At 41.2% G+C, this 22,238-nt stretch overlaps 1 protein-coding gene across 1 annotated transcript in view; it reads right to left on the bottom strand.

Annotated features, from left to right (window-relative positions):
• Positions 1 to 2,779: 2,779 nt before the first annotated feature.
• Positions 2,780 to 22,238, bottom strand: part of cpped1 (calcineurin-like phosphoesterase domain containing 1) — a 56,587-nt gene continuing 37,128 nt past the window's right edge. The window contains exon 6 of the mRNA XM_049563506.1: positions 2,780 to 3,303. Within this exon, the coding sequence (XP_049419463.1) occupies positions 3,077 to 3,303 (227 nt within the window). The 3' untranslated portion in view covers positions 2,780 to 3,076. The remainder of the gene's footprint in view (positions 3,304 to 22,238) is intronic.

The following is a 22,238-nucleotide window of genomic DNA, read 5'->3' as shown; positions in this document are numbered from 1 at the left end:
CAACACTCACACTACAGTAATTTATCTGTATTAGAGTAATGGGTTCGGGCACAAATAAAGTCTGATCCCCAGCAAAGGATCTGACATTAAAAACCCAGTGCAATGGAAAATAGACTTTCCCAGTTCTAATCCGGTGTCCCTGTATTGATTGTTCATTTATCTCTTGTTATGCCAAATATATGGTAAAAAACAAAGAAAAAACAAACAACAAAAAAACTCCATATCGGAGCATTTTTACATCCAAATCCCTGCAATATCTTTTATTTCAAAATTGCTTCAATGTTTGATGACTCATCCAGCACTCAGGCGTTTAGCTCATCCAATCAAAAAAGAATTTGGGCGATAACGGTCATATAAAACTACACTTCATCATTTGCGGGTCGTTGTAGCTAACGAACAAAATGAACAGAGATAGGAAGATATTTGTGTTTGGATATCAGTGGGTAAAACCTTTGCTTTCATTTCCAAAACTATTAAGTGGAGGTCTAATTCATTCATCTCTCCCATGTCCTCATCTTGATCTACCAACACAAACTTTTAATATGGCGGGGTTTATATCCTCCTGAGTCCCTGTGTCTTCACATTTTGGGTTTACAGGACCTCATACTTCATTCTACTTAACTTAGACCTGTTGTCCTCTTTTGTGGACACTTTTTGCGCCATCTAGTGGTGGTAAGACCACAATACACTAATCCATGTAAAAACAAGATGGCAGCCATCTCTGCCAAGTCAGTCTGCAGCTTATCTTGACACAAAAGGTCCAAAACCTGATCAAATGTTATGGTTGAAACTTGTTTCTCTATGATTAATAATGTTTGTAGTTTGATATGGCAACACGTTTGACTAATCTTAGTAACGGTAACAAGCTAAGACACTGTTAATTAGGAAGCACTCGTTTGAGGACACTGGGACTTAATTATCGTCAACAATGTTTCGTTTTTTATACTTATCGTGTCCTACTAACCCCAAACAGCTAGGGGAAATTAAAAATGCATACCAGGTCAGGTCTCAGGAGGATATACACATTGCTGCTAATTTGGTAACACATCTGACACACCCACCAAATGAGAGCAAACATATCCATAAAGCCCTGGCAGATAGTGTACTAAGATTTCCAGGAAACACGTTTTCCAACCCAGAAACTGGAGCAAAACAGTGCAGACTGTTTTCAGACCGAACATGCCCCAGGTAAGGGAGGTGTGTGGAGCCAACAGTCTGCTGTAGCTCCGTATTGTGCTTAACTTGAAGCCCGCCACTTTTAAGTGTTCCAATCAAATGCTCCAAATGCAAGAGATTTGATTAAAATCCTTCTTGTAAGTGTACGTGGCTCAAATATTCTGTTTAACTGGAAAATACATCACAGCACAGTAGCTAAAGACACTCTAAATTCTGTTTCACTGAGACTTTAAAATGATAATCCTGGAGATTTTCACAAAATAAAACCCATTATTTTCTATAATCCCCTTTCTATTTATTTCCATTCGGGCAGTACCTCTCCATATAATAGTTTTCATTCTTGGTGGCGGGGTCCGCCATTCCTGCGCTGGCTTTACATTCTGTTTTTCAGCCTTGCTGTTTTATCTGATTAAAATTAGCCACGCTGTTTTCTGTCTAACATTGTATCAGAGCTGTATTAAGTTACTGTTACCTCTCATGAAAGCTGGTAATTTTCTGCTGCTGCTGCTCCACATTAAAAGTATAAAACTGGCAGCACATGGGGCAGCTTTTATTGTGGAGGGAGTCACAACAAAGGCTTTTTAAAATAGTAGATCAGGTGTAACTATTGCCACAGATGTCACCCTGGGAAATATTTCCCTGTATACCATATAATGACTGGACAGTAAAAAAAAAGGTTCACAGGTCCTGTCATTTACCTGTAAGGGCAGTGTAAGAGGCTATATACAGATAGCTCATAATCTGATCAGAGGTCAGCAGTCAGCTCCACATTTTAAACACTGTACCACGTTAAACATATAAAACACACACGATATGTTAATGTGAATAGCTTGCATAGGATAGCCAACGAGGCAACAGACTGTAGCAACAGCAAGCTTAGTAGAAATAGCTACAACAGCTGGTTATTGTAGGATCATTAAAGGAAAATTCCACCTTTTAATTCTGTCACATGTCAGATAACATAAACATGCTACATTCAGTACAATAGACATTTTGGGATGACACTGAAATATATCTTTTCCTTATCAACACTTTGTCTCAGCCTGTCTGATCTATTTTTATATCCCTTAGTGAGTTCCTACATCTCCCATGATGCTTTTCAAAAGCCTTTAAACATTGCTTATGTGAATTTCGCACACAAGCCACGTCTGCCTTCCTGTCAATGGTTGGTCAAGAACTTCTTTCTGTTTCCTCTTTTATGTTGAATCTCTGTTTGCACTGTTGCCACAGTTATCTGCAGAAATAGTAAGAAAATGCAGAGGCTGCCTGCAGGGGCTTCTTTTCAATGAGGTTTCAATGTTTCAGGGTGGAATTTTACTTTTAACAATAGAAAAGTTTGGATACATTTAAAGTTACACTAACAACATCTGACTTAGAACACAGTTTTAGAACACATTCAATGATCTTTATGTGCCCCTGTTGGGTCGCCAGGGGCAGAGATAATAACAACCCGTCTGCCAAGAGATGCTCCGAGGAAAACATTCAGCAGAGAGAAGAACTAAAGTCGAGGCTCCAGATTCTGTACACTTTCTAATGTGTGGCTGGCATGTAGTCTCATCTGTGTTGGTTTAAATTCACCACTTTTCTTAATAGTCAAACATACAGATGTTTTTTTTTTTTTTTCACTTGAATGAATATGTAGAATTTTTGGAGAATGAGCCATTGGTCAACTTTACCCTTTTAAAACACTTGTTTGCTGGTAGAAAAGATTTACAAGCAACATATAGTATGAATGTTTTCAATATTTTACATTCTTATCTGCTGATATGAGTTGACCAACACACCACTCTCCAAAAACCACCTCTTGCGTGCCTCTAAGAACAAGGGCTTGAACTGTACAAAAAAACAAAACAAAACAAAAAAACAAGCTACATGTTTGTGATTTTCCCTCCTTTGGCCTTCAGACCTGCAGGAGCTTCCTGAGGTCCTCGTCCATGCCTTGTGCACTCAGCTGCTCCAGGCTGTGGTAGCGGTGGATGACACTGTCAGCGGTCACTACCACGACCCTGACGCCATGAGTGTCCTCGCCGAGCTGGCATCCGATGGCAGAGCTCACGACCATGTCCAAGCCGCCGTGGCAACCGCCGGCATTTCGGTGGTAATGGCCAGAGAACACAGCTTTCACCCCTGTGGCAATGAGAGAGGTGCGAGAGTGCTAGATTTGGTCAAAGAAGAAACTACACAAATCCAAACATAGAATGGGTGGAACACAAGAGCTTAGCCCTGGGATAGGAAGAAATCTGGAAAAGGAAAAACAAAAACACAAAACAAAACAAAAAAAAAAAAGGGTTGAAACCTCCCCTGGCAAAATCTGCAGCTCTTCCCTCTGTCCTAAGCCCCTCCCACCAGACAACCATGGGCATATACTCGCTCTTCATACAGTGACCCAGTGTTTCCCATTTGAATTTATTTCATCCTATTCCTTTGCAGAGCTGCAGCCCACTCTCTCAGCCCCTCCCTGCTTTACTCTCTTTCTCTGTTTATCAGACCAAAATGAGACAAGAATTAGCTGCTATCCACCCCATGGTTCCTTTGCCTCACTCTCCACCGCTGTGGACTGCTTAGCGGGGGGAAGACAGGCAGCAGTTCTGTAATAGACCTCTGGTTGGCAGCTGTAGTGTCCTGAATTCAGCCAGTGCAAACCTCACCAGTGCCAGGTGTCACAGCAGGCTAGTGGCCAGCGGCAGCACTGGGTCTAACCTGTGTAATGGCAGCAACATAAAGTTTTCATATCCGGTGAAGAGTCGGGGCTGTGCAGTTCCCTGGAGCTTGGGTTCGCACTGGCTGGATTTGGGTTGCTGTGGATGATGACTGGGGGACCATTTCCAAAGCTGCTGCCTGCTCTCCCCCCAATGAGGTGGTTTGTTGTGGCGGGAAGTGAGGTGGAGGACATACTGTGATTTGAGGCTCTAGCTAACGTTAGCTACATAAACTTGAACTTCAAGATGCAGTCATGAGCCTTTGGCTCTGGTTAGCAGAAGGCTAAACTATTAGCATAATTTTCTCTCCATCGCTGAAACACTTCACTGATATTGACACATTTTCTCTCATTTATTGTCAGACTATCTTTTTTGATAAGTCCGTCTTTTTTTGCTTTTGGGTTGCTTTGCAGTGTAGGCAGTTGGTGCTAATGCTGGAATAGCAACTTGCTCTGCAGGAATTTCCGCAATTGAATCAGGCTTTCATCAAAGGGACGTGCATGTGCATCTACATTTGCAGAACAACCAACAGGAACGCCCTCTCTCTGAAATGACCTGTGATTCCCCAAAATCTCCCGTCATGGCCTAGATTTTCTAAAGCCTGAAGGCAGAACAAGGAGGGGTGCAGAAGTTAGTGTTCTTTTAGACCATTAAAATACGCCCAAGGTTTGTTATGGGCATTTTTTCCCCAATGACACCAAAATAAAACTGCCTACCACAGCTTTATAGTTTTTTTTTTTTTTTAGTGGCCTGATTTAGTTAGCCTCTGCTTACGTCACTGATCTAATCTGGGATGTTACTATGAATAGACATCATGCTCTGTAGGGTGCCATGTAATTCACACCACGTATGACCTCTCTGTCCCTCACGTATCCCAAATAAAGGTGCACAGTGTACAATTATTAACACCTCGAGGCCCAAGATGACCAAAATATGTCCACAAGGACTTTACAGGGTTAGTCATCAATGTTTGCTCAATGTTTGCTCCACCGGGGGATTCCTGGCTTTAAATAACTCACTTCACAGCCCAAACAAGAACCTGCTGCTCAGTTTCTGATGGATGAATGAATAATTTAGTTATACATTAACATAATACCATTATTAGTCACACCTAAGTATACGCAACAGCAGTGCACTGCTAAAGTGTAATCTAAAATCATTTCTTTAATGCAATAGCATCTACTACAACTGTCTGGACAAAATGTTTTACAGGTAGAAGGGAGGAAAACAGAAACAGGAAATTAGAGAGATGGAGAGGAAGGGACGGAAGGAAGTAATGGGAGAAATAGAAAAGAGAAACTAAAAAAGAGAGAAAATGTAAAGATAGAAATACAGAGAGTAAGAAAAAGATGCAATGGAAAGGAAGGAAGGAAAAAATAAAGAGAGGAGAGAGAAGAACAAAAAAAATCAGAAAGAAGAGAGGAAGGAAAGAAAGAATGGAGGAAAGAAAGAGAGGATGAAATAATAAATGAGTAAAGACAGAAAGAAAAGATAGGAAGGAAGGAAGGAGAAGATGACAGAAATAATGAACATAAGGGCTCTGACATAACAAGTCAATGGTCGGCCATCGGTCAATGTTGGGCCTTTAGTGAGCATCTGTCTTTGCCCGAGTTAGTGTGGTGTGTCCTGCACCGTTGGCCCTCGTTGGCCCCTGCTGGCTGTTTTTTGGCCAATTCAGCACGTCAGTGAATAAAATCACTCTGATTGGCAGTTCAGCTCAGCGCATCAGAATCACAATGGAAGTGAGTAAAGTAAACAAAGAGCTGAAGTCATGAGGGAGTGAGCTCAAAACAAACTCCTTCCATAAGGTAGGATTATTTTTCTTTATCCAATGGGTTCTTTAGCCGAAACATTATTGTTCTCTGGCGCATGGTAAAAATGCTCTGTTTCTTCAACATCGGATTGCATTGTTAATGTGCTAACTGGCTACTAGCAACTTGAATCCGTTCCGTTGGTCTTCCGGTTTCCCTTTTGAATGACAAATACAGACTGCAACGTCTGCTGGTGTAGAAAGCTATTTCCTCTCATGCAGGTGCAGAACGTACGTGCTTGTTGGCTGTTGGCTGGAGTCTTTGCGGTGTGTTCTTTTGCAACTTTGTGGCCAAGACATGCCGATGTCACGTAACGCAGCAGGGGACGCAGCAGGGGGTGTCGCTAGTTCTCTGAAGTCGGTTTGGTGTGTCTGGGCCTTAAACTAGGAAGGGAAAGGTAAACTAGGAACTAAGAAAGGAGAGAGAAGAGAGAGGAGGATAGAGAGGAAATAAGGAAGGAGGGAAGGAAGGAAGGAAGGAAGGGGGAAAGACAAAAGGAAAAATAGAGAGTATGAAAGAAAGAAAAGGAAGAAAAATGGTAAGGAAGGATGGACGGTAGGAAGGAAAAAATAAAGAAGAGGACAGGAAGAACAGAAAAAAGTTGGAGGAAAGAAAGAAAGAAAGAAAGAAAGAAAGAAAGAAAGAAAGAAAGAACAGGACATACTTGGGAGCCTTTCACTTGTAGCATATTTTGAAAAACCTGGGGAACTTTCATTAAGGGAGCCACGATTTTCAATTTATTTTCAATTACACACAACATCATTAATAGCACGGTAAGGGTATGGCTCGGCCCTGTGGCACTGACGCTGTGTCACTACAGTTGAAATGACTGCACACTTAAAATGGCATGCCGAAACAAGCCTCACTGTGAATGAGGGGTGCAAAATGAGTTATTCTGCTGTGTGTGTGAAAGTAGCACTTCTGACTGTGTGAATTTGTTTCTTAAGTTTTAGGGGAACAAATTCGACACTCTGATAAGTTGGTGTCATTTTTGGCCAATTTACACTTGAACGAGGGGTAAACAGGAGGTCAGGGTTTGGATTAAAGAAAATACTTGGTCAGGTGTTTTATGCTTTAAGATAAGAGTATAAGGGAACGACATAACAGTTTCAGGTTATATTATTTGTGAAATTTCTTCGTAAAAATAGTGATACAGTACATGTGTGTATTTTAACTCTGCGTGTGCCTGCATGTTTCAAAGTGCCTGCGTGTAAAGGTGAGGGGATTTGATTTTAAAATGAGTCTACTGCAGGCTTTCAGCAGAGAAAATGAGCTGCTCTATTTTCCAATGGCAAGTGTTTCCATGGAGGGAAGTCTGGCTGCTTGCTGCCTCGTCTCCAGAGAGACACTCAGCCAAAAAAAAAAAGAAAAAAAAAAAGAAAAAAGAAAACTGGAAACAAAAGAGGATAAATTGCAGTCTGAGCATGAGAAAGACATCGGTCTGTCCCAGAAATCTGCACAACAAAGACGAGGAAGATCCCTCCAAAAAAAAGATAACAAAAACTATGTATCCGCGTGCTGTTACTACTTCCATGTCAGCACCGTGAAATTGCCCCGAACCATAAACTCCGCCACTCTGCATAATCAAACAGCACCAGAATACAAATGTGACCTAAATTTATTTTAATATTCAGAGCTATGTGAGGACAGCAGTTGCACATGCTGGACCATTAAATAATTAATCTGCCATAAATGGAAATTGATGGTTTAGGCCTGTATGTGTGTGTATGCCTGGGTTAAATTAATTTACAATCAAAACCTGGGGCAGCGCTGTGTGAAGCCAACCCTCTCCTGATGTGTGGGTGGGCCTACAGCTATATCAAATTGGTATTTGTGGGAACGCCCGCAAAAAGTCACATTCTTTTACGCCGAGGGGGAAAACAAAGAATTTAGAAAAGTTGCTGTGTGGCTGTTTGCATATCAAATAAACTTAAAGATAAAGGGCTCTAGTTTCCCGGCACAGCGCAGGGTGGCGCAGGGTGGCGAACCCCGCGCAGAACTAGTTTCGAGCAGCGCAACCCAAGGTGCACGCAGTTTGGTAGTTTGGCAGACCGAGGTGTGCTGAGATGGGTGTGGCAGCGCAGCAGGGAGAGGTGTCAACAGATGCAGCTTGGCGCAGTGACAGTTTCGTGCCAAAAGGCTTTGCTGAAGGTGCACTAAAAGCTTGCCAACTGAAACCAGGTCTACTGTCAGCGCAGGCGGAGCGCAGTCGGTGTAAGCCGAAGTTTGGCTGACCGGCGGACAGTGCGCACACGTCACCAAAAGGCAGGTTTCCAGAATGTCAGGCACATTAACGATGCAATAAATAGCCACAAAACCACTATTCAATGCAACTATCTGCAATCAGCACATAAATGTATCTCTATATTGACTGTTCCGTCACATCTGATGTCAGATCAAAGGGGATTGGCACCGTTTGGCACGTTTGGCACGCGTAATGGAAACCCAACCTGATTTGATTAACACAGCTGCAAACTAATGAGTTCACAGCCCTCTCAGCCAACCACAAACAGCCACAGCATCAGATAGAGAGTATATATTCAGCATCTGTCATCTTAGAAAAGTCAAAAGAAAAGAAACAGAGTGAGACTGCGAGAGAGAAAGAGAGAGCGCGCGTGCACGAGAGAAACGCAACATCGATTTACAATTGTGGTGACCTCCTCCCAGGCTACCTTTGCATCATCAGCCCGTGGAGGTCTGCTCTATATTCGGACACTGTGAGCTTGGACCTCCCGGACCAAAACATCAGTTTCCCCCTGGGAGAAGTTTGGCCGTCTGACGCTGCTGCTCTCTTCTCCAATGGCAAAAAGTGGACCCTATTTGTCATGTTTTTGTGTCTAAGTGATTAATGGGAGCAACGTTTTTTGAAATTAGTCCAGTGTTGAGAAAAAGCAGCGGGCAGGTTGCAATATAACCACACAAGGTATGTTCAAACCTTCAATTTACGTTCACTTTATTGCTTTTTCCTTCCACAGACTGTGAAAATAATGGATGTAGCTACCTTGACAACACCTACTTTGATCAACCATAACAAACTTTGGTTTGGTTGAAATAAACCCTTAATTCAACAAGTCAGATGTAAAAACATGCTGGTTTTACACATGCTTAAATGTACATACACAATTTATGTCCACTCAAAGAGCTTGTTTTTGAAATAGACTGTAAAAAAAATAATGGACGTAGCTACCATGACGTCACCCACTGGTGAGTGGAATCATGTTCTGAAGCCTTGAATTTGGCATTATGGCCGTTGCCATCTTGGTTTTTTGGAGTTAGAAGTGACCATATTTGGGTGAGAGGGTGGAGCTGGAGAGGAGCGTGGGATGGATCTGTCGGGTAACTCAAAGTGAACCACCCTTAATTATGCGTAGCACAACACTGGACTATCCCATGATTGAATTCACCACATAATGTTAGCTACAATAGCTGCATGGGTAGCCAGCTCATCTAATGCTAATGGTAGGTTAGCAAGTTAACATGACTAACTTTTGGCTATTTCATTAGAATGAAATGATAAAGCATAATTAAACTTAACATGAAGAAAACTTGAATAACTTAAATCCTACATGCACATTATTTCTGCCTGAGTCACATCAGATAAACTTTCACCAGCAATGAATGATCCCACACTACTTCACAATGTCAACAAAGTCCATCTTCTGTTGTTTGCTGTTTTGATTGAGAAACTACCGAAATTAACTACTGTGGGTTTAAAACATTGTCTGCTGAAACTCTTACAAAATGTATGAAACCATCTGCACGGAGTCTGACATGCTCCTGACAAGAATTAAGATTTCTTTGCCTATAACTGTTTTGACTCCATGTCAGATTTGTGATATGTTCTGCTGTCTGTTAAGTGTTTGTAATGTTCTGTCATTAAGTAATAGCTTAAAATAGCTTAAATAACAATTTAGTTTCTGCAAACTTTCACTCACAAAAATAAACTTTATAACTTGAAAGAAAATAATGATTGACATTTATTGTGATAATTATTGATATCAACTGAAGTTTTTCATTGTGATAATATTTTTAGCAGTGTCGCCCATGTTCTAACCATAACCAACTCTGGTTTTGTTGAAATACACTCTTAATGATGTGATAAAATGCTGGCTCTATACACGCTTAAATTAATATTATTTAGATGGAGTCTGGTGGGTTTCCTGATTGCGATTTCAGTGCTGTGTGTGGCTGAACAAAAAGGATCTAATGCTGTATCCAAACAGTGTTAGACTGTTTAGCTACTGGTCAAAACCTCTGAGGACAAAACATGACTAAATGTAATGTGACTAAAACTTTAGTACATTAACTTGTCTGTTTCTGCCTAAGTCATGTCAGTCACTCAAAGTGGCCTGCCCTTGATTATGCATACCTATAAGCCTTAAAAAAAAATGAAAACGGGTGAATTATTAAAAAAAAAATCACCCCCCTGTAAAGTTGTCATGAGGGGCGAAATCAGCTATAGGGACCAAAACCGTCTTTTTAAACCAAGCTGTAAACATGTTTATTTCTGCTGTAAAGTTTGCATTTTAACATGGGTAGTTGCGGTAATTGGCTGGCTTCTGGCTGGCAATTCGAGGAACTGCAGTTTTTTGCACTTTTGTGTTGGCTTCATTTTTCAGCCCCAGAGGTTGCTGCTTGCTCGAAACATGCATGGAATTCATTTAATAGCTGTAGGGTGCTGATATTATAAGTTTAATTAATCATATCTATAGTAAATATAGTGCTGTCTCTTACGTGGGCTAAAAAATAATGTATTTTCCAGCATTTACAGGGACTGTTTTTCCCCTCGCTGACCTCGCTCCCTGACCATGACGAGACACCGACTGTACCTATTATGGACACATTCCATGAGTCTGTTTGTGTATATGTGTCCAGGAATAATAACCTTCCATATAACCTTGCCACTGCTCCAGGTGACTGAATAACTGGCCTGGCTCAAGTTTGGTCCAGTCACAAATGTGTGTACATGTGTGTCCTTGATGTTCTTCCTAGATGAGGGCCACAAATGCCCTCCAGGTCAAAACATGTTCTCATTATTCTGACTGTGTGTGTATAGGCATGTGTGTGTGTTCTGTGGTGTAGTCCCTCTATGCTGACAGACACTAAGTGTTTTTATCTGTCCTGCGAAGAATCACACGGCTCATCGACAATTATTCAGACCCTGCGAATGAAAACAAAGCAGCAGCAGCAGAAGTGTGAACCAGGGAAAATGTTTGATGGGATCACCTGATGACTCAGATGGCGACGCTGACTGTGGAAGTGTTGGATTTGTTACAGTATCCGCATGAGGGCTGTGACTTCTTTGTCACCTCAGAGAGATGAGGTGGTGGGAGGAAGACGCTAAGACAGCAATAGTAAAGAAGCGATAGACGGGAATTAATCCTGTAATAATAATGACGAATAGACTGGCTGGAGAAGGAAAAAATAAATAAATTTTTGAAGCTGAGATGGTTTGTCTGAACCTCCTCTAGAACTCCCAAAGATGCCGTGATTAATCATGCCGAATAAAGTGTGTGGGAGTGTGTAAGTGTGCATATGTATACATGTGTCAGTGTGTCTGAGTTCTGTCGCCGTGTCTCTGATGAGCCGCATCCCACACGCACACCGTGTGACACCGCCAAGCAGCAGCAGTGAGCTTCCCCCGTATGTATGTGACATGTTTGTGATGTATCCATGTGGCAGTATGTTTCTTGCTCATAGCTTTAAAAATGGAGAAATAAGTCACAAAGGGCCCCACTGTGCAGCACCTTCAGAACAGCTACGGGAGAAGGCCCTGGCACACATTAAAGGAATAGTTCGTAATTTTGGGAAACACACATTCCCTTCCTTGCTGAGAGTTAGATGAGAAGATTCAAAATACTCTCATATCTGTTTGCTAAATATAAAGCCACAGTCAGTGGCTGGCTCATTTAATCATATTTAACATTTTAATTAGTGAGCTTTAGAGTTGCTGAGAGGTGGATATTGTTACCTTTGGGTGAAGCCAGGTTAAAAATACTCACAAGACAAATTTCACACATTATAGCATGCTGTTCAGGGCTCCCACATCTTTGACACCACGTGGCATCAATTTCTGTTCAGTTTTTGCTGATGTCTGCAGTCTGGGACTTCTTCCAGGTGCATGATGTACCATTTTGGTTTAATGAAAATGTCTAAATGATGACTGAAAATGTCTTTCAATTTACACTTTAAAGGGAACACCACCAGTATGTTATTTCCACGGCCTATAAGTTTGATCAATATTTGTGAACATGAGCTACTGTACTTTCTCTCAAAGCCAGAAACCAGAAGAGTAATCTTGAAATTGTGACGTCATAGGGTATAAAGTCTGGAACTGCTATGTAGACAATGAATGGGAGCCTGATTTTGTGGACCCACTGAGTGTTTTGGGTTTTTTTTTAATACCCAAATGAGCTTTATTCTACGGTAGTGTTCTCAGTTCTGAAACAGAAAATGTACCCATATACTTAGAGTATTCCCCTGGGTGCTCTCATTGTCATCTTGAACATCTTTCACCATTCATTTTTTAAGGAGCAGCTCCAGACTTTATACCCTATGACATCCCAAATTTGAGTTTTAGTGCTCTAGTTTTTGGATTTGGGAGTGAGTTGTTCATGTTGACTAATATTTTTTGGCTGTCTTAGATCATGAGAGTAACGTGTACCAATTTTGAAAATGGGTGTAGTTCCCCTTTAAATGTAGTTTTAAAATAATTTTCCATGGATGCCTTTGATTTATTCACAAAAAGCCAAACAAAAATGGTGCATAAGGGTGTTTTATGAAGCACATAAGAATCTACAATATATGAACTTCTTGTGAACTTGATCCAAGGTTGACATGGTTCCGCTGTGTGATTTAATAAAATAACATTTAACACACCTTATTACTGATGAGCAAATGTTTTTTTTTTTAAAGATACAGTTAATCATTTCGGTAAACAGAAAAGTGCTTATTCACTTTATTGCTGAGAGTTTCTTTATACTTCTGCATTGAGTTGAACTGTACCCTACACCATAGCCTGACGTACACCTTCCCAGTAATGTAACTACACATTGGGGCGACACAGACCTCCTGTCTGTTTTGTAAGCTGAAACCATTTTCCCTCAGTGGAAACAAAGCTTTTATTTACTAAGAAACACAAAATTGTGAAGGCAGTAAAGCCTCAACTAAAATAGCATTTTAAGTCTTGTCTGTGATTTATCCCGGCTTCATAAGAGTAGATGAAATCTCTGTTCGACACTAGGCTAATTTATTCGATGTAAAATGCCACTGCCTTGTGCTAATAATAGAGTGTGCCAGAGCTGACGTCAAAACCCGGAAGTTTAGCATCGCACTGGTTCCCGGAAGAGAAAGTGAACGTGATTTTTGCATTGCGTTTTGGATTATGTCAGAAAATAAGCTCTGTCGCTAACACAAGTTTATGATACTTAAAGGTTTTGTTCAGCGAGATAATCTTCACATATGAACACCTTTCATACCGCATTTGAAGCTTAAATGCGATCGCCCGAAGTAAAAAGCTAACGTTAGGCTTTAACGGACTACATGACTATTCCACGGTCGCATGACTCTTGACATCACCACCACTAAGTTTTCAACTGATTTCGGCCGCTTTATTTTAAAAACATTGTATAATGGGGAAATCGGACTGTTTAAGCCAAATAAGAAGCTGTAATGGTGGACTGCCAGCACTCTCGCCTATTCAGGGGTGATGACGTTTCCTGTGCCCGACAGGGTTTGTAGTCGTATTGATCAACTTGTTAGCAACCGCCTTTTTTACGACACGTAAAAGCTTCAATATTCACAAGTAGGGTATTTACTGACGTGTTTATGTTGTAGAACAAAACCTGAAACTCGCTTAAGCTTTTGTTAACCACAGACCTTATTTGAGGCATTTTACCAAAATCCCATTCAAAAAATGTATTGACTTTTAGATGAGAGAACCGGAAGTGCTAAAAGTGTGAACGGAGTTCCGGATTTACTGGCACACTCCATGCTAGCATGTTGTATTTGTTTGGAAAACGTGTTTAGTATAAGACAGGTTTTTTTCAGTGAACCTTGTGAGTTGTAATGGAGCTGAATTTTGTAAAGTTGCCTTTGTTAAATGTTACTGTTGTCCCTGGTTTTACATGAGTAGAGGAAAAGTCCGCTAGCTGCTAGGGTAATTTTTACAATGTAAAATGCTATAGGCTTGTGCTAATAATGTTGGCATGTTGTATTGGTTTGGAAAACGTGTTTAGTATAAGACAGTTGTTTTGTTGGTGAACCTTGTGAGTTGTAATGGAGCAGAATTTTGTAACCTTACTTTTGTTAAATGTTGCTGTTGTCCCTGGTTTTATATGAGATGAGGAAAAGTCCGCTAGCTGCTAGGGTAATTTTTTACAATGTAAAATGCCATATGCTTGTGCTAAAAACATTAGCATGTTGTGTCACTACTAAGCCATGTTTCACGTGTTTTGAGTATGTTTTGAATCAACTAAATTTTACATCACTTCCAAGAAACCCTGCTGTTGACTAGTGTTTTGGAGGTGTAACTGCAGAGTGACATAGACACAACACTGTACAAGTATAAATGCTCACAACAGCATAGGCTCGAGGTAGGCACAAGTATAAATGCAACACAGGCTTGTTCCACTGTGAGTACAGTGCCAGGCCGCGCTGCTGTGTGAGCAGCATGTTTGACTGTGCTCTGTCTGTTGATGGTTATTTACACTGTCTATAACAATAACTATGACATGTCAGGTCAGTGCCCCCCTGATATAATGTAGGGGAAACACTGAATCAAGCAAGAAGACTAATGATACCATTTATGTATTATATTGTAATCGCAATCTAATATTGTCCATTCAAATTGCAATCACACATTTTTATCAAATCGTGCAGCACTAGTAATAATCATGTCATCTGACACCCAACAAAAAAGCAAATAGCATTTCCCAAATTGTGGAACTATTCCTTAAAAAAAAAAAATAAATTAGAATAAATCATACATTTACACAATATAAATGAATAATAATCCATAAGTCATCTCAAAGCTTAAGTACTAGCTTCAACTACAACACTAACTATACTAAAACATTAAGTGTAAATGGTCTGTGAACATCTTTCAGCCATCCAGGATTACCCTTTCTTATCCAGTACGACTACTGAAATAAAAGAATGCATTAATCAATAACACATTCATCTCCCAGTTTTCTCCCCTGAGGCACACAGGTCGTTGGAGAGTTGCGCTTGGCTAACCTGTCTAATGTCTATCAGGCAGAATGGGATCTCTGTTAGGTCGTCACGACACACTGCAGGCTTTCCTTCAAGGTCTTAAGTATAGCTGACAACTGAAGTGGACTGAACCAATAGACAATTTGTATGTTGTGGAAATGAATCGGCTCCTTTTGCCGGCTTGTTCCACCGGCTCTTACTGAGCAAAACCGATTTCATAGAAACAATTTGGCAAAGGCCCAGAGATAACACCCTGACCTGAATTCATTAGAGCATGTCCCTCTCAGAGCCCCGTCATTACGCCGGCTTTAGAAGTCAAACCACTCCACCTGGGCCCTTGTCTGCTCAAGACAAAACAAAAAAAAACAAACAAACAAAAAAAAAAAAACTGAGTGAAAAGATGGCCTGTCTGAGAAAGAAAAGCATTTTCAATCTCCAAAAGATTTTCTATATGAATAAAAGATAAACAATTGAAAAAAGAAAAGAATAAAGAAGTTGAAAAAGTGGTCCCCTTTGCAATGTAGTCAGAAGATGACGCTGACCTCTGAAATTGTCTGCCAGAAAATGAATGCAGGGGAAAGCACTCTTTCAAAGCAAGGGGTGGAAAATGAGAGTGCCTGCATGAAACTGAAAAATACACAAAATAAAAAGCAAAAAAACTATTTCAAACCCCCAAACACCCTAGCAATGACATAGTACATAACTATTGATTGACAGTGACCCCTTTTGGACCAAAGTAATAAATGTCAAATGCCAAGCAAAACTGTAACAGCAGCCTGGCTTCCAACAATTGTTGCACACTGCAGTGATAAACAGCACCATGTCATTGACTCAAGACAAGCGCGTCAACAATTAAAGAAAGAGCTTCAATTGGGTAGTCCTATTGCATGGAGATGTAAATCCCTGCCTCACAATTGGCCTCAGTCCTTGTACCCTCACAGCTGATAAGGACCTCCCCTAAAAAATCCTTTACTGGGGAAAAAAAAAATCTAAGGAAAAGCAACTGAGGAAGGATTTCTTTCATCAAAGTCATTAGGGTTCACCCTCTGGAAACCATAAATATATGTAACAGATTTCATTTCACTTCATCCAGGGGTTGTTGAGTTATTCCAGTCTGGACCAAAACAATGAACCTGCTTAGCGACCGACAATGGCCATGCTGCTATTGTGGTTGTGGTGTCTTGTCAACGTGAATTTTTTTTTTTTTTTTCCAGCGGATGTCTTAGTTACAACATGATTGAGCTAACTGGAGTAATTTCATGTCATATCCGACAACAGGAGGCTTTTAACAGATGACGTCCTGATGTTAGCTTTGCTGCTACTGTTAGGCTGTTAGCTGTCCCTGTCCGCTGCAGCCACTGATGCTTTCTAGACATCGTGATTTCCCAAAACTGAATAAATACCACACATAGCAACGCAAAACTGCTTTGCTAGCTCAGTCATGTTGTAACTAAGAAATCCGCTGGAAAAAATATTTTTTTCACGGACCGTTTATTGAGTCACTGAGTTGCTACAGACACCGCTAACGGGGCTAACAGCTAACGGTTAGCCCAGCTAATCTACGATAACCATGTTATTAATTACAAAACGTGCACACAGAAATAGTAATGTTTGTTCAATCATTGTGTTTATAGACTTTACAAACATCAGATTAGTCTAAATGGTGATGTAGTGACGTGAAAAATGTGATATATATACTCTGCTGGTTTTCTACCTGGAAGTATTTGTAAACAACAAGGCAATTCCCTGGGGGCACCGCCGGAAGTGAAGGGGTTGAGCAATCCCCGAGGCCCCTGCACTTCTGTTAGTTGAAAAACTTCGGGCAGTGCCTCCAGAGGTAAAGGAAGAGAAAGAAAGAAAAAAAAAAAAAAAAAAATCCTGTTTTTTTTTTTTTTTTTTTTAAACCGATGGATTTCCAGATTGTGGATCCAGCTACACCTATGCTCTATGAATCTGGGGTTCTGCCTATATTATGTTTCCTAACCAATCTTATTGCTGTGGTAGCGGCTTGTCAACAGATAGCATAAATCTGTCACCTGACCATGCCCTTATGTATGCGTAACTTCAAGCCTTAATAAAATGTAAACAGGCAAGTTAATTCATTATATCATGTCATATCATATCATATCATATCAAGTAAAGCGGTCATGAAGGGGATAAATTAGCTGTAGAGACCAAAACTTTTTGTAAACATGTTCATTTCTGCCTTAAAGTCAGGAATTTTAACATGGTGTCTATGAGGATTGACTCGCTCTTGGAGCCAGCCTCAAGTGGCAATTAAAGGAACTGCAGTTTTTGGTACTTCGCGTTGGCTTCATTTGTCAGCCCCAGAGATCACCGCTTGATTTAGACTTGGTAGGTGTTGTTGGCCAGCAAGTCATTCTACTAAAGATACTGAGATTTTCAATGCTGTAAACTTTTTTATGAAACACTGCAGCAGCTCATCTCACAACGTTCCCGCCTTTAACCATAAAAGACAACTCATAAGTGTGAACAGCTGCTGTAGTTCACTGCTGGAATGACAACTTTAGAGCCTGAGGACTGACGTGCACTGCTGTGGGCTACTGCTGCCTCCAGGATAATGATAGCTGGCACCCTTCTGGGATAATGGCCCTTAGTCGACAATAAAAAAATACGATACACAACTCATTTCACTTGCCTCACTCCAATCAAAGTAGCACACCTCGCCTTGCAGTACAATCAGCGTGGGCGGCCCTTAACTGCGGTAATGTTAGTGCCATGGCTCTAGCCATTGAGCTATGTTAAGAATAAAATTCCTCTCCTTCCTCTGACAATACTGAACCCATTCAACCATATACAGAATGGAACACATAACTATGCTAAGTGTCTTGCTTTACCCACTAAGCTATACGCAGACAGTAGGCACAGTACGCGTTCAGAGAATGTTAAATGGCAGTATCACATTCAGTGGAGGATTTTTAAGTCTAATTTCAACCCAAATTTTGTGTCTTCGCCATGCTTTGCTTCATTCTTCCCTTTCCCTTTTCTTGCCGAGTGGGTGCCCTCGTGAAAAACATGCACTCTCTGTGCCGATAATTCCACATCTTGTCTCGGTCTCTGCGGAAATCCCATTTACCTGTCAGCCTTGAAACAGTGCTGGTTCTTTTGTGCTTTTCTTTGTGATAAAGATTCCCATCAGGGGACTGGCCTTTGCTTTGACAGACAGGGATGGGGAGGGGTAGAGAGGAGGGAGGAGGGGTTGGAGCTCTCAGAAAATACCCAGAGTAAGCAGTCAGGGTGATGAAAACATATTGAATGCTAACGGAGGAAAATTACCCAGAGTCAAATTGAATTCTGGTCAGAGTTGCAGAAAAATGCAGAGAAAGGAGAGAGGAGTCCCCACCAATACACGACTAGATTTTGTTGTTATTATGATATTCATATGCTGCAGACATTTGAGCCATGTTCACTCTAATTACTGGATGTGTTTGAATATTCTGAAACACCTTTGCTATTTAAATGCTAATAGCGGTCACTGAGGTAGAGCGCAAAATAAAGGAATAAAGGAAGTAAAGAAACGTCCGTCCACATCTAATCATGTTTGATGTTCCTTCCTTCAATCTGCCCTCCCCTTCTTTGCCTTCCCGCTCTCCATCATCTCCCTTTCATCTCTTGGTCACTGATTTTGCAGGCTACAAGATTGGATTTGCTAATTGCGAGCTAAGTTCCTATCTTGCCACTAAACCTCCCGCTATCAGTGATTACCTCCCGGGGAAGCCATTTCCCTTCAGACCTCTCCTTCCTTTTCTCAATCTTTCTCTTTGACACAAACTCTTAGTGTAGTTCTGAACAACGCTGTCATCTGCACATCTGTGAAAGCGGGCTGCGGGGGAGTGAACATGGGACACGTGCGCTCGTACTGAAGGGCGGCTGTCATTAAAGTGCAGGTCTGGGGAAATAATTTATCATGAAATGGTGGCTGTTGATAATTTGCATGACAGAGGGATACAAAATGATGTAGCCGCGGTGAGGCATCTTGCAGCCCCGGCTCACCATAAATCACTCTCAGCCATCAGTCACCATGCAGCATCCCCTCCCTGTGTCCTCCAGTTACACACATGCACACAAACACACATATATGCACACTGTCACAGAGGGAGCTGGAAAATTAAAGTTGTCAGCATGTCATCTATCCCTCTGAGAGCATGCATGCCTTTTGGCCATTTGGTACTCAACATGGTACCTAATCATCCTGATTCACCAAGCTATGATCCGTATGTTTCCCTTAAGGCCCAGACACACCAAACCAACTTCAGAGAACTGGAGGTGATGCAGTCACCCTGTTGCATTGCCTGATGGTGCCGTGTCTCAGTCAAAAAGTTGCACATGAACACACCACAAAGACTTCATTCAACCAGCACGTACCTTCTGCTCCTGTGTGAGAGGAAGTACTCTCCAAACCAGCAGACAGTGGTAGTCTGTATTTGTCAGTCTTTGGACTCCAGGCTTCTTGAGGGACCTTCCCTAGATGGGGTCTGGGGTGCTTCCAATCACTAACTATGCCCCTGTTGTCTTTAAGGCCCTGACACAGCAAACTGACAGTCAGCTGTTGGTTAATGTTGGATGATCAGAGAGCATCTGTCGCCCTAGTTGCCTTGGTGTGTCAGCCCATGTCCGCTTGTTTTTGGCCAATACCGCATGCTGAATTGGCATCTGCAATGTTGGAGGGGCACCGGAAGACTGTCTTGACGCTATTTAGCCAGTTAGCACATTAACACAATTAACAATCCAATGATGAAAGAACAGAGCGTATTTACTGTGTGCCAGTAAACAATAACACAAACCATCAGGAAATGTTTCTGCTGAAGAACTCAATGGCTAAAAAAAATTACCTTCTGGAACAAGTGTGTTGTGATCTCACTCCCTTTTGACTTTAGCTCTTTGTTTACTTTCCTTGCTTCCATATTGTCATCTTGTGTGCTGAGCTAAACTGCCAATCAAAGTAGTTTCATTCACTGCCATGCCCCAACGTTGCCGACGTCGATTCAACATGCTGAATTGGCAAAAAAAAAAAAAAAAAAAAAAGCCAACAGAAGCTGACAAAGGGCAATGGCGAACAATGGCGAATGACATACCGAGGCGACTAGGGCAACGGATGATGACTGACGGCCCAACATTGACCCAAGAACCAACCGTCGGTTTGGTGTGTCAGGGCCTTAAGGACGACAGGGGTGTGGTTAGTGACTGGAAGCACCCAGGACCCCAACCTGGGGAGGACCCTAAAAGAGCCTCAGATCAAAGTTTCTTTTTATCAGCAATTTTTAAATTTTACATCATTATTAGGGATGTCCCGATCCAGCTTTTTCACTTCCGATCCGATACCGATATTACAGCCTTGAGTTTTGGCCGATACCGATCTGATCCAAGCGCATATTATACATATTCACTTATTTTGTTGTCAGTCATGTTAGAAAAGGTTTGATCAAGCAATATTACTCTAACAAGAACAACTACTTAATTGGGTTAGTTAGAATGATCCACAACAGTTGGTACGAGAAACTGACCCATTTATTGTTAACAGGGTTAAATAAACAAACTTTAAACTTGAACATTAAATAAAAAATATAGCTGGTTTGCTTTGGCTGCTTTGGCCCCTTAATAAATAGAAAATAAATCAACACAAGAAATCTTTGAAATGTCTAACATTGAAATTAAAATAGCAGCAAGACTCCACACACTTGTGCTTTGGCCCCCTAATAAATAAATAAATAAAAAAAAAGATTAACACCACAAGACATTGCTGACATTTAACAAGTGTCAGTGCCAGCCTGGTACACAGGCACACAACATTGTACAACTGTTTAAACAAGCAATAGTCCATCCATGGCTCCAGTTTCACTAATTGTGCTCAAAACAATGCCATCGGTGCTCTTTACTTAAACAGTAAGAGTGTAAACCACATAAATATCACTCTCAAAAAAACCAGAGCAGAAAACAAATAGTCAGTTAACTAAGTTGACCGTTACTCTTCCTACCCTTCCCTCCGTGTGTGTCTGCCGTCTGCATGCTGGCCTGGTGGATTGATAGTAAGGGCTGGAGCGGATCACTGGAATGGACTGCTTGAATCGCGGAGCGCTTGGCTGGCCAGAAAACCTGGATCGGAGTTCTTGGATTGGCAATCCAATGCCGATGCCCGTTTTTTTGCTAATATCAGCGGCCGATACTGATCCGAATATCGGATCAGGACATCCATAATTATTATTATTATAAGTACTATTACAGCACACCTGCAGTGCATGTGTCTACACAGGAGGTGTAGGAAAAGCAGCAGGTAGCAGAGCAGCAGCAGCAGCTCCAGTCCTCTGACAGTGTCTACAAAGGAGGCGTTCAGGCGCAGTGCCGAGCGTAGGTCACCCACGTTTGGCAGCTCTCAGCTCAGAACATAATCGCTGTAGATAAGAGTGTAAAACGCCTTGTGGCACAGCTTAACCCGCAGCAGGGGAGAAAGTGCGAGGTGAGATGTAGCTGCAACAAGCTAAGGACAGAACTGCGAATTAAGTATTTCTGTATTCTGATACTTCCCATTGTTGGAACTTACGACATTTCAGCAGGAAATATGTGTTTTTACTATGCTATATTTATTTGACAGCTACAGTTCGTAACTGTGTAGATAAACATTAAACCTCTGGTGATACATATAACATTTTAAGCAGTTATACATTCAACTATCCAACACATATTCATTATAGAGCAGGCAACATTAGCTCCTATTTGAAAAACGACATCATAGTACTGGTTTCATTTTAACAGACTGAGAGATGATGATACAGTCATGAAAAATATGATAATTTCATTTTGATAAGGGCCTTTCTGCTGCATAATAAGTATGTAAACAAGAGCATTGTAGTCATATGTATCTATGGTTACCCATTAAATCTTAATGTCTTTCAACTTGCCGCAGGAAAGAGAAGCGCCAGAATCAGGCGGAAACAAGGCAAGACTTTTCTCAATAGTTAAATAAATAAATTAGTAAATGAACAGAAGCGTTGAGGATTGCTCCACAAATACAAAACAGTACTCATATTTAGAGCATGAAGACATGATGGATCACACTTAAGACGTGTGTTAAGAAACACTGGGCCTTCCCAATCATTTCAGTGAGGCCACTGCGTTCCTGCGCAAGTACGTTCCTGTAAGGTGGTTGTTGGTTTTAATATTTATCTGTTGATCTCTGCAAGGAAGGATACACTGATTGCCACAGTCATTGTAAAATCAATCCTCATAGTATTACTAACCACTGTGCACTGTTTCAACGTCTGATAAGCCTTCAAGCCCCAAGAACCCATTACTCAAACTGGCCTTCCTGGACTGCATTATC

The sequence above is a fragment of the Epinephelus fuscoguttatus genome, linkage group LG20 (assembly GCF_011397635.1).
Source record: "Epinephelus fuscoguttatus linkage group LG20, E.fuscoguttatus.final_Chr_v1".
In the NCBI taxonomy this organism is placed as follows: Eukaryota; Metazoa; Chordata; class Actinopteri; order Perciformes; family Serranidae; genus Epinephelus; species Epinephelus fuscoguttatus.
This window is presented reverse-complemented; position numbering and strand designations above follow the sequence as displayed.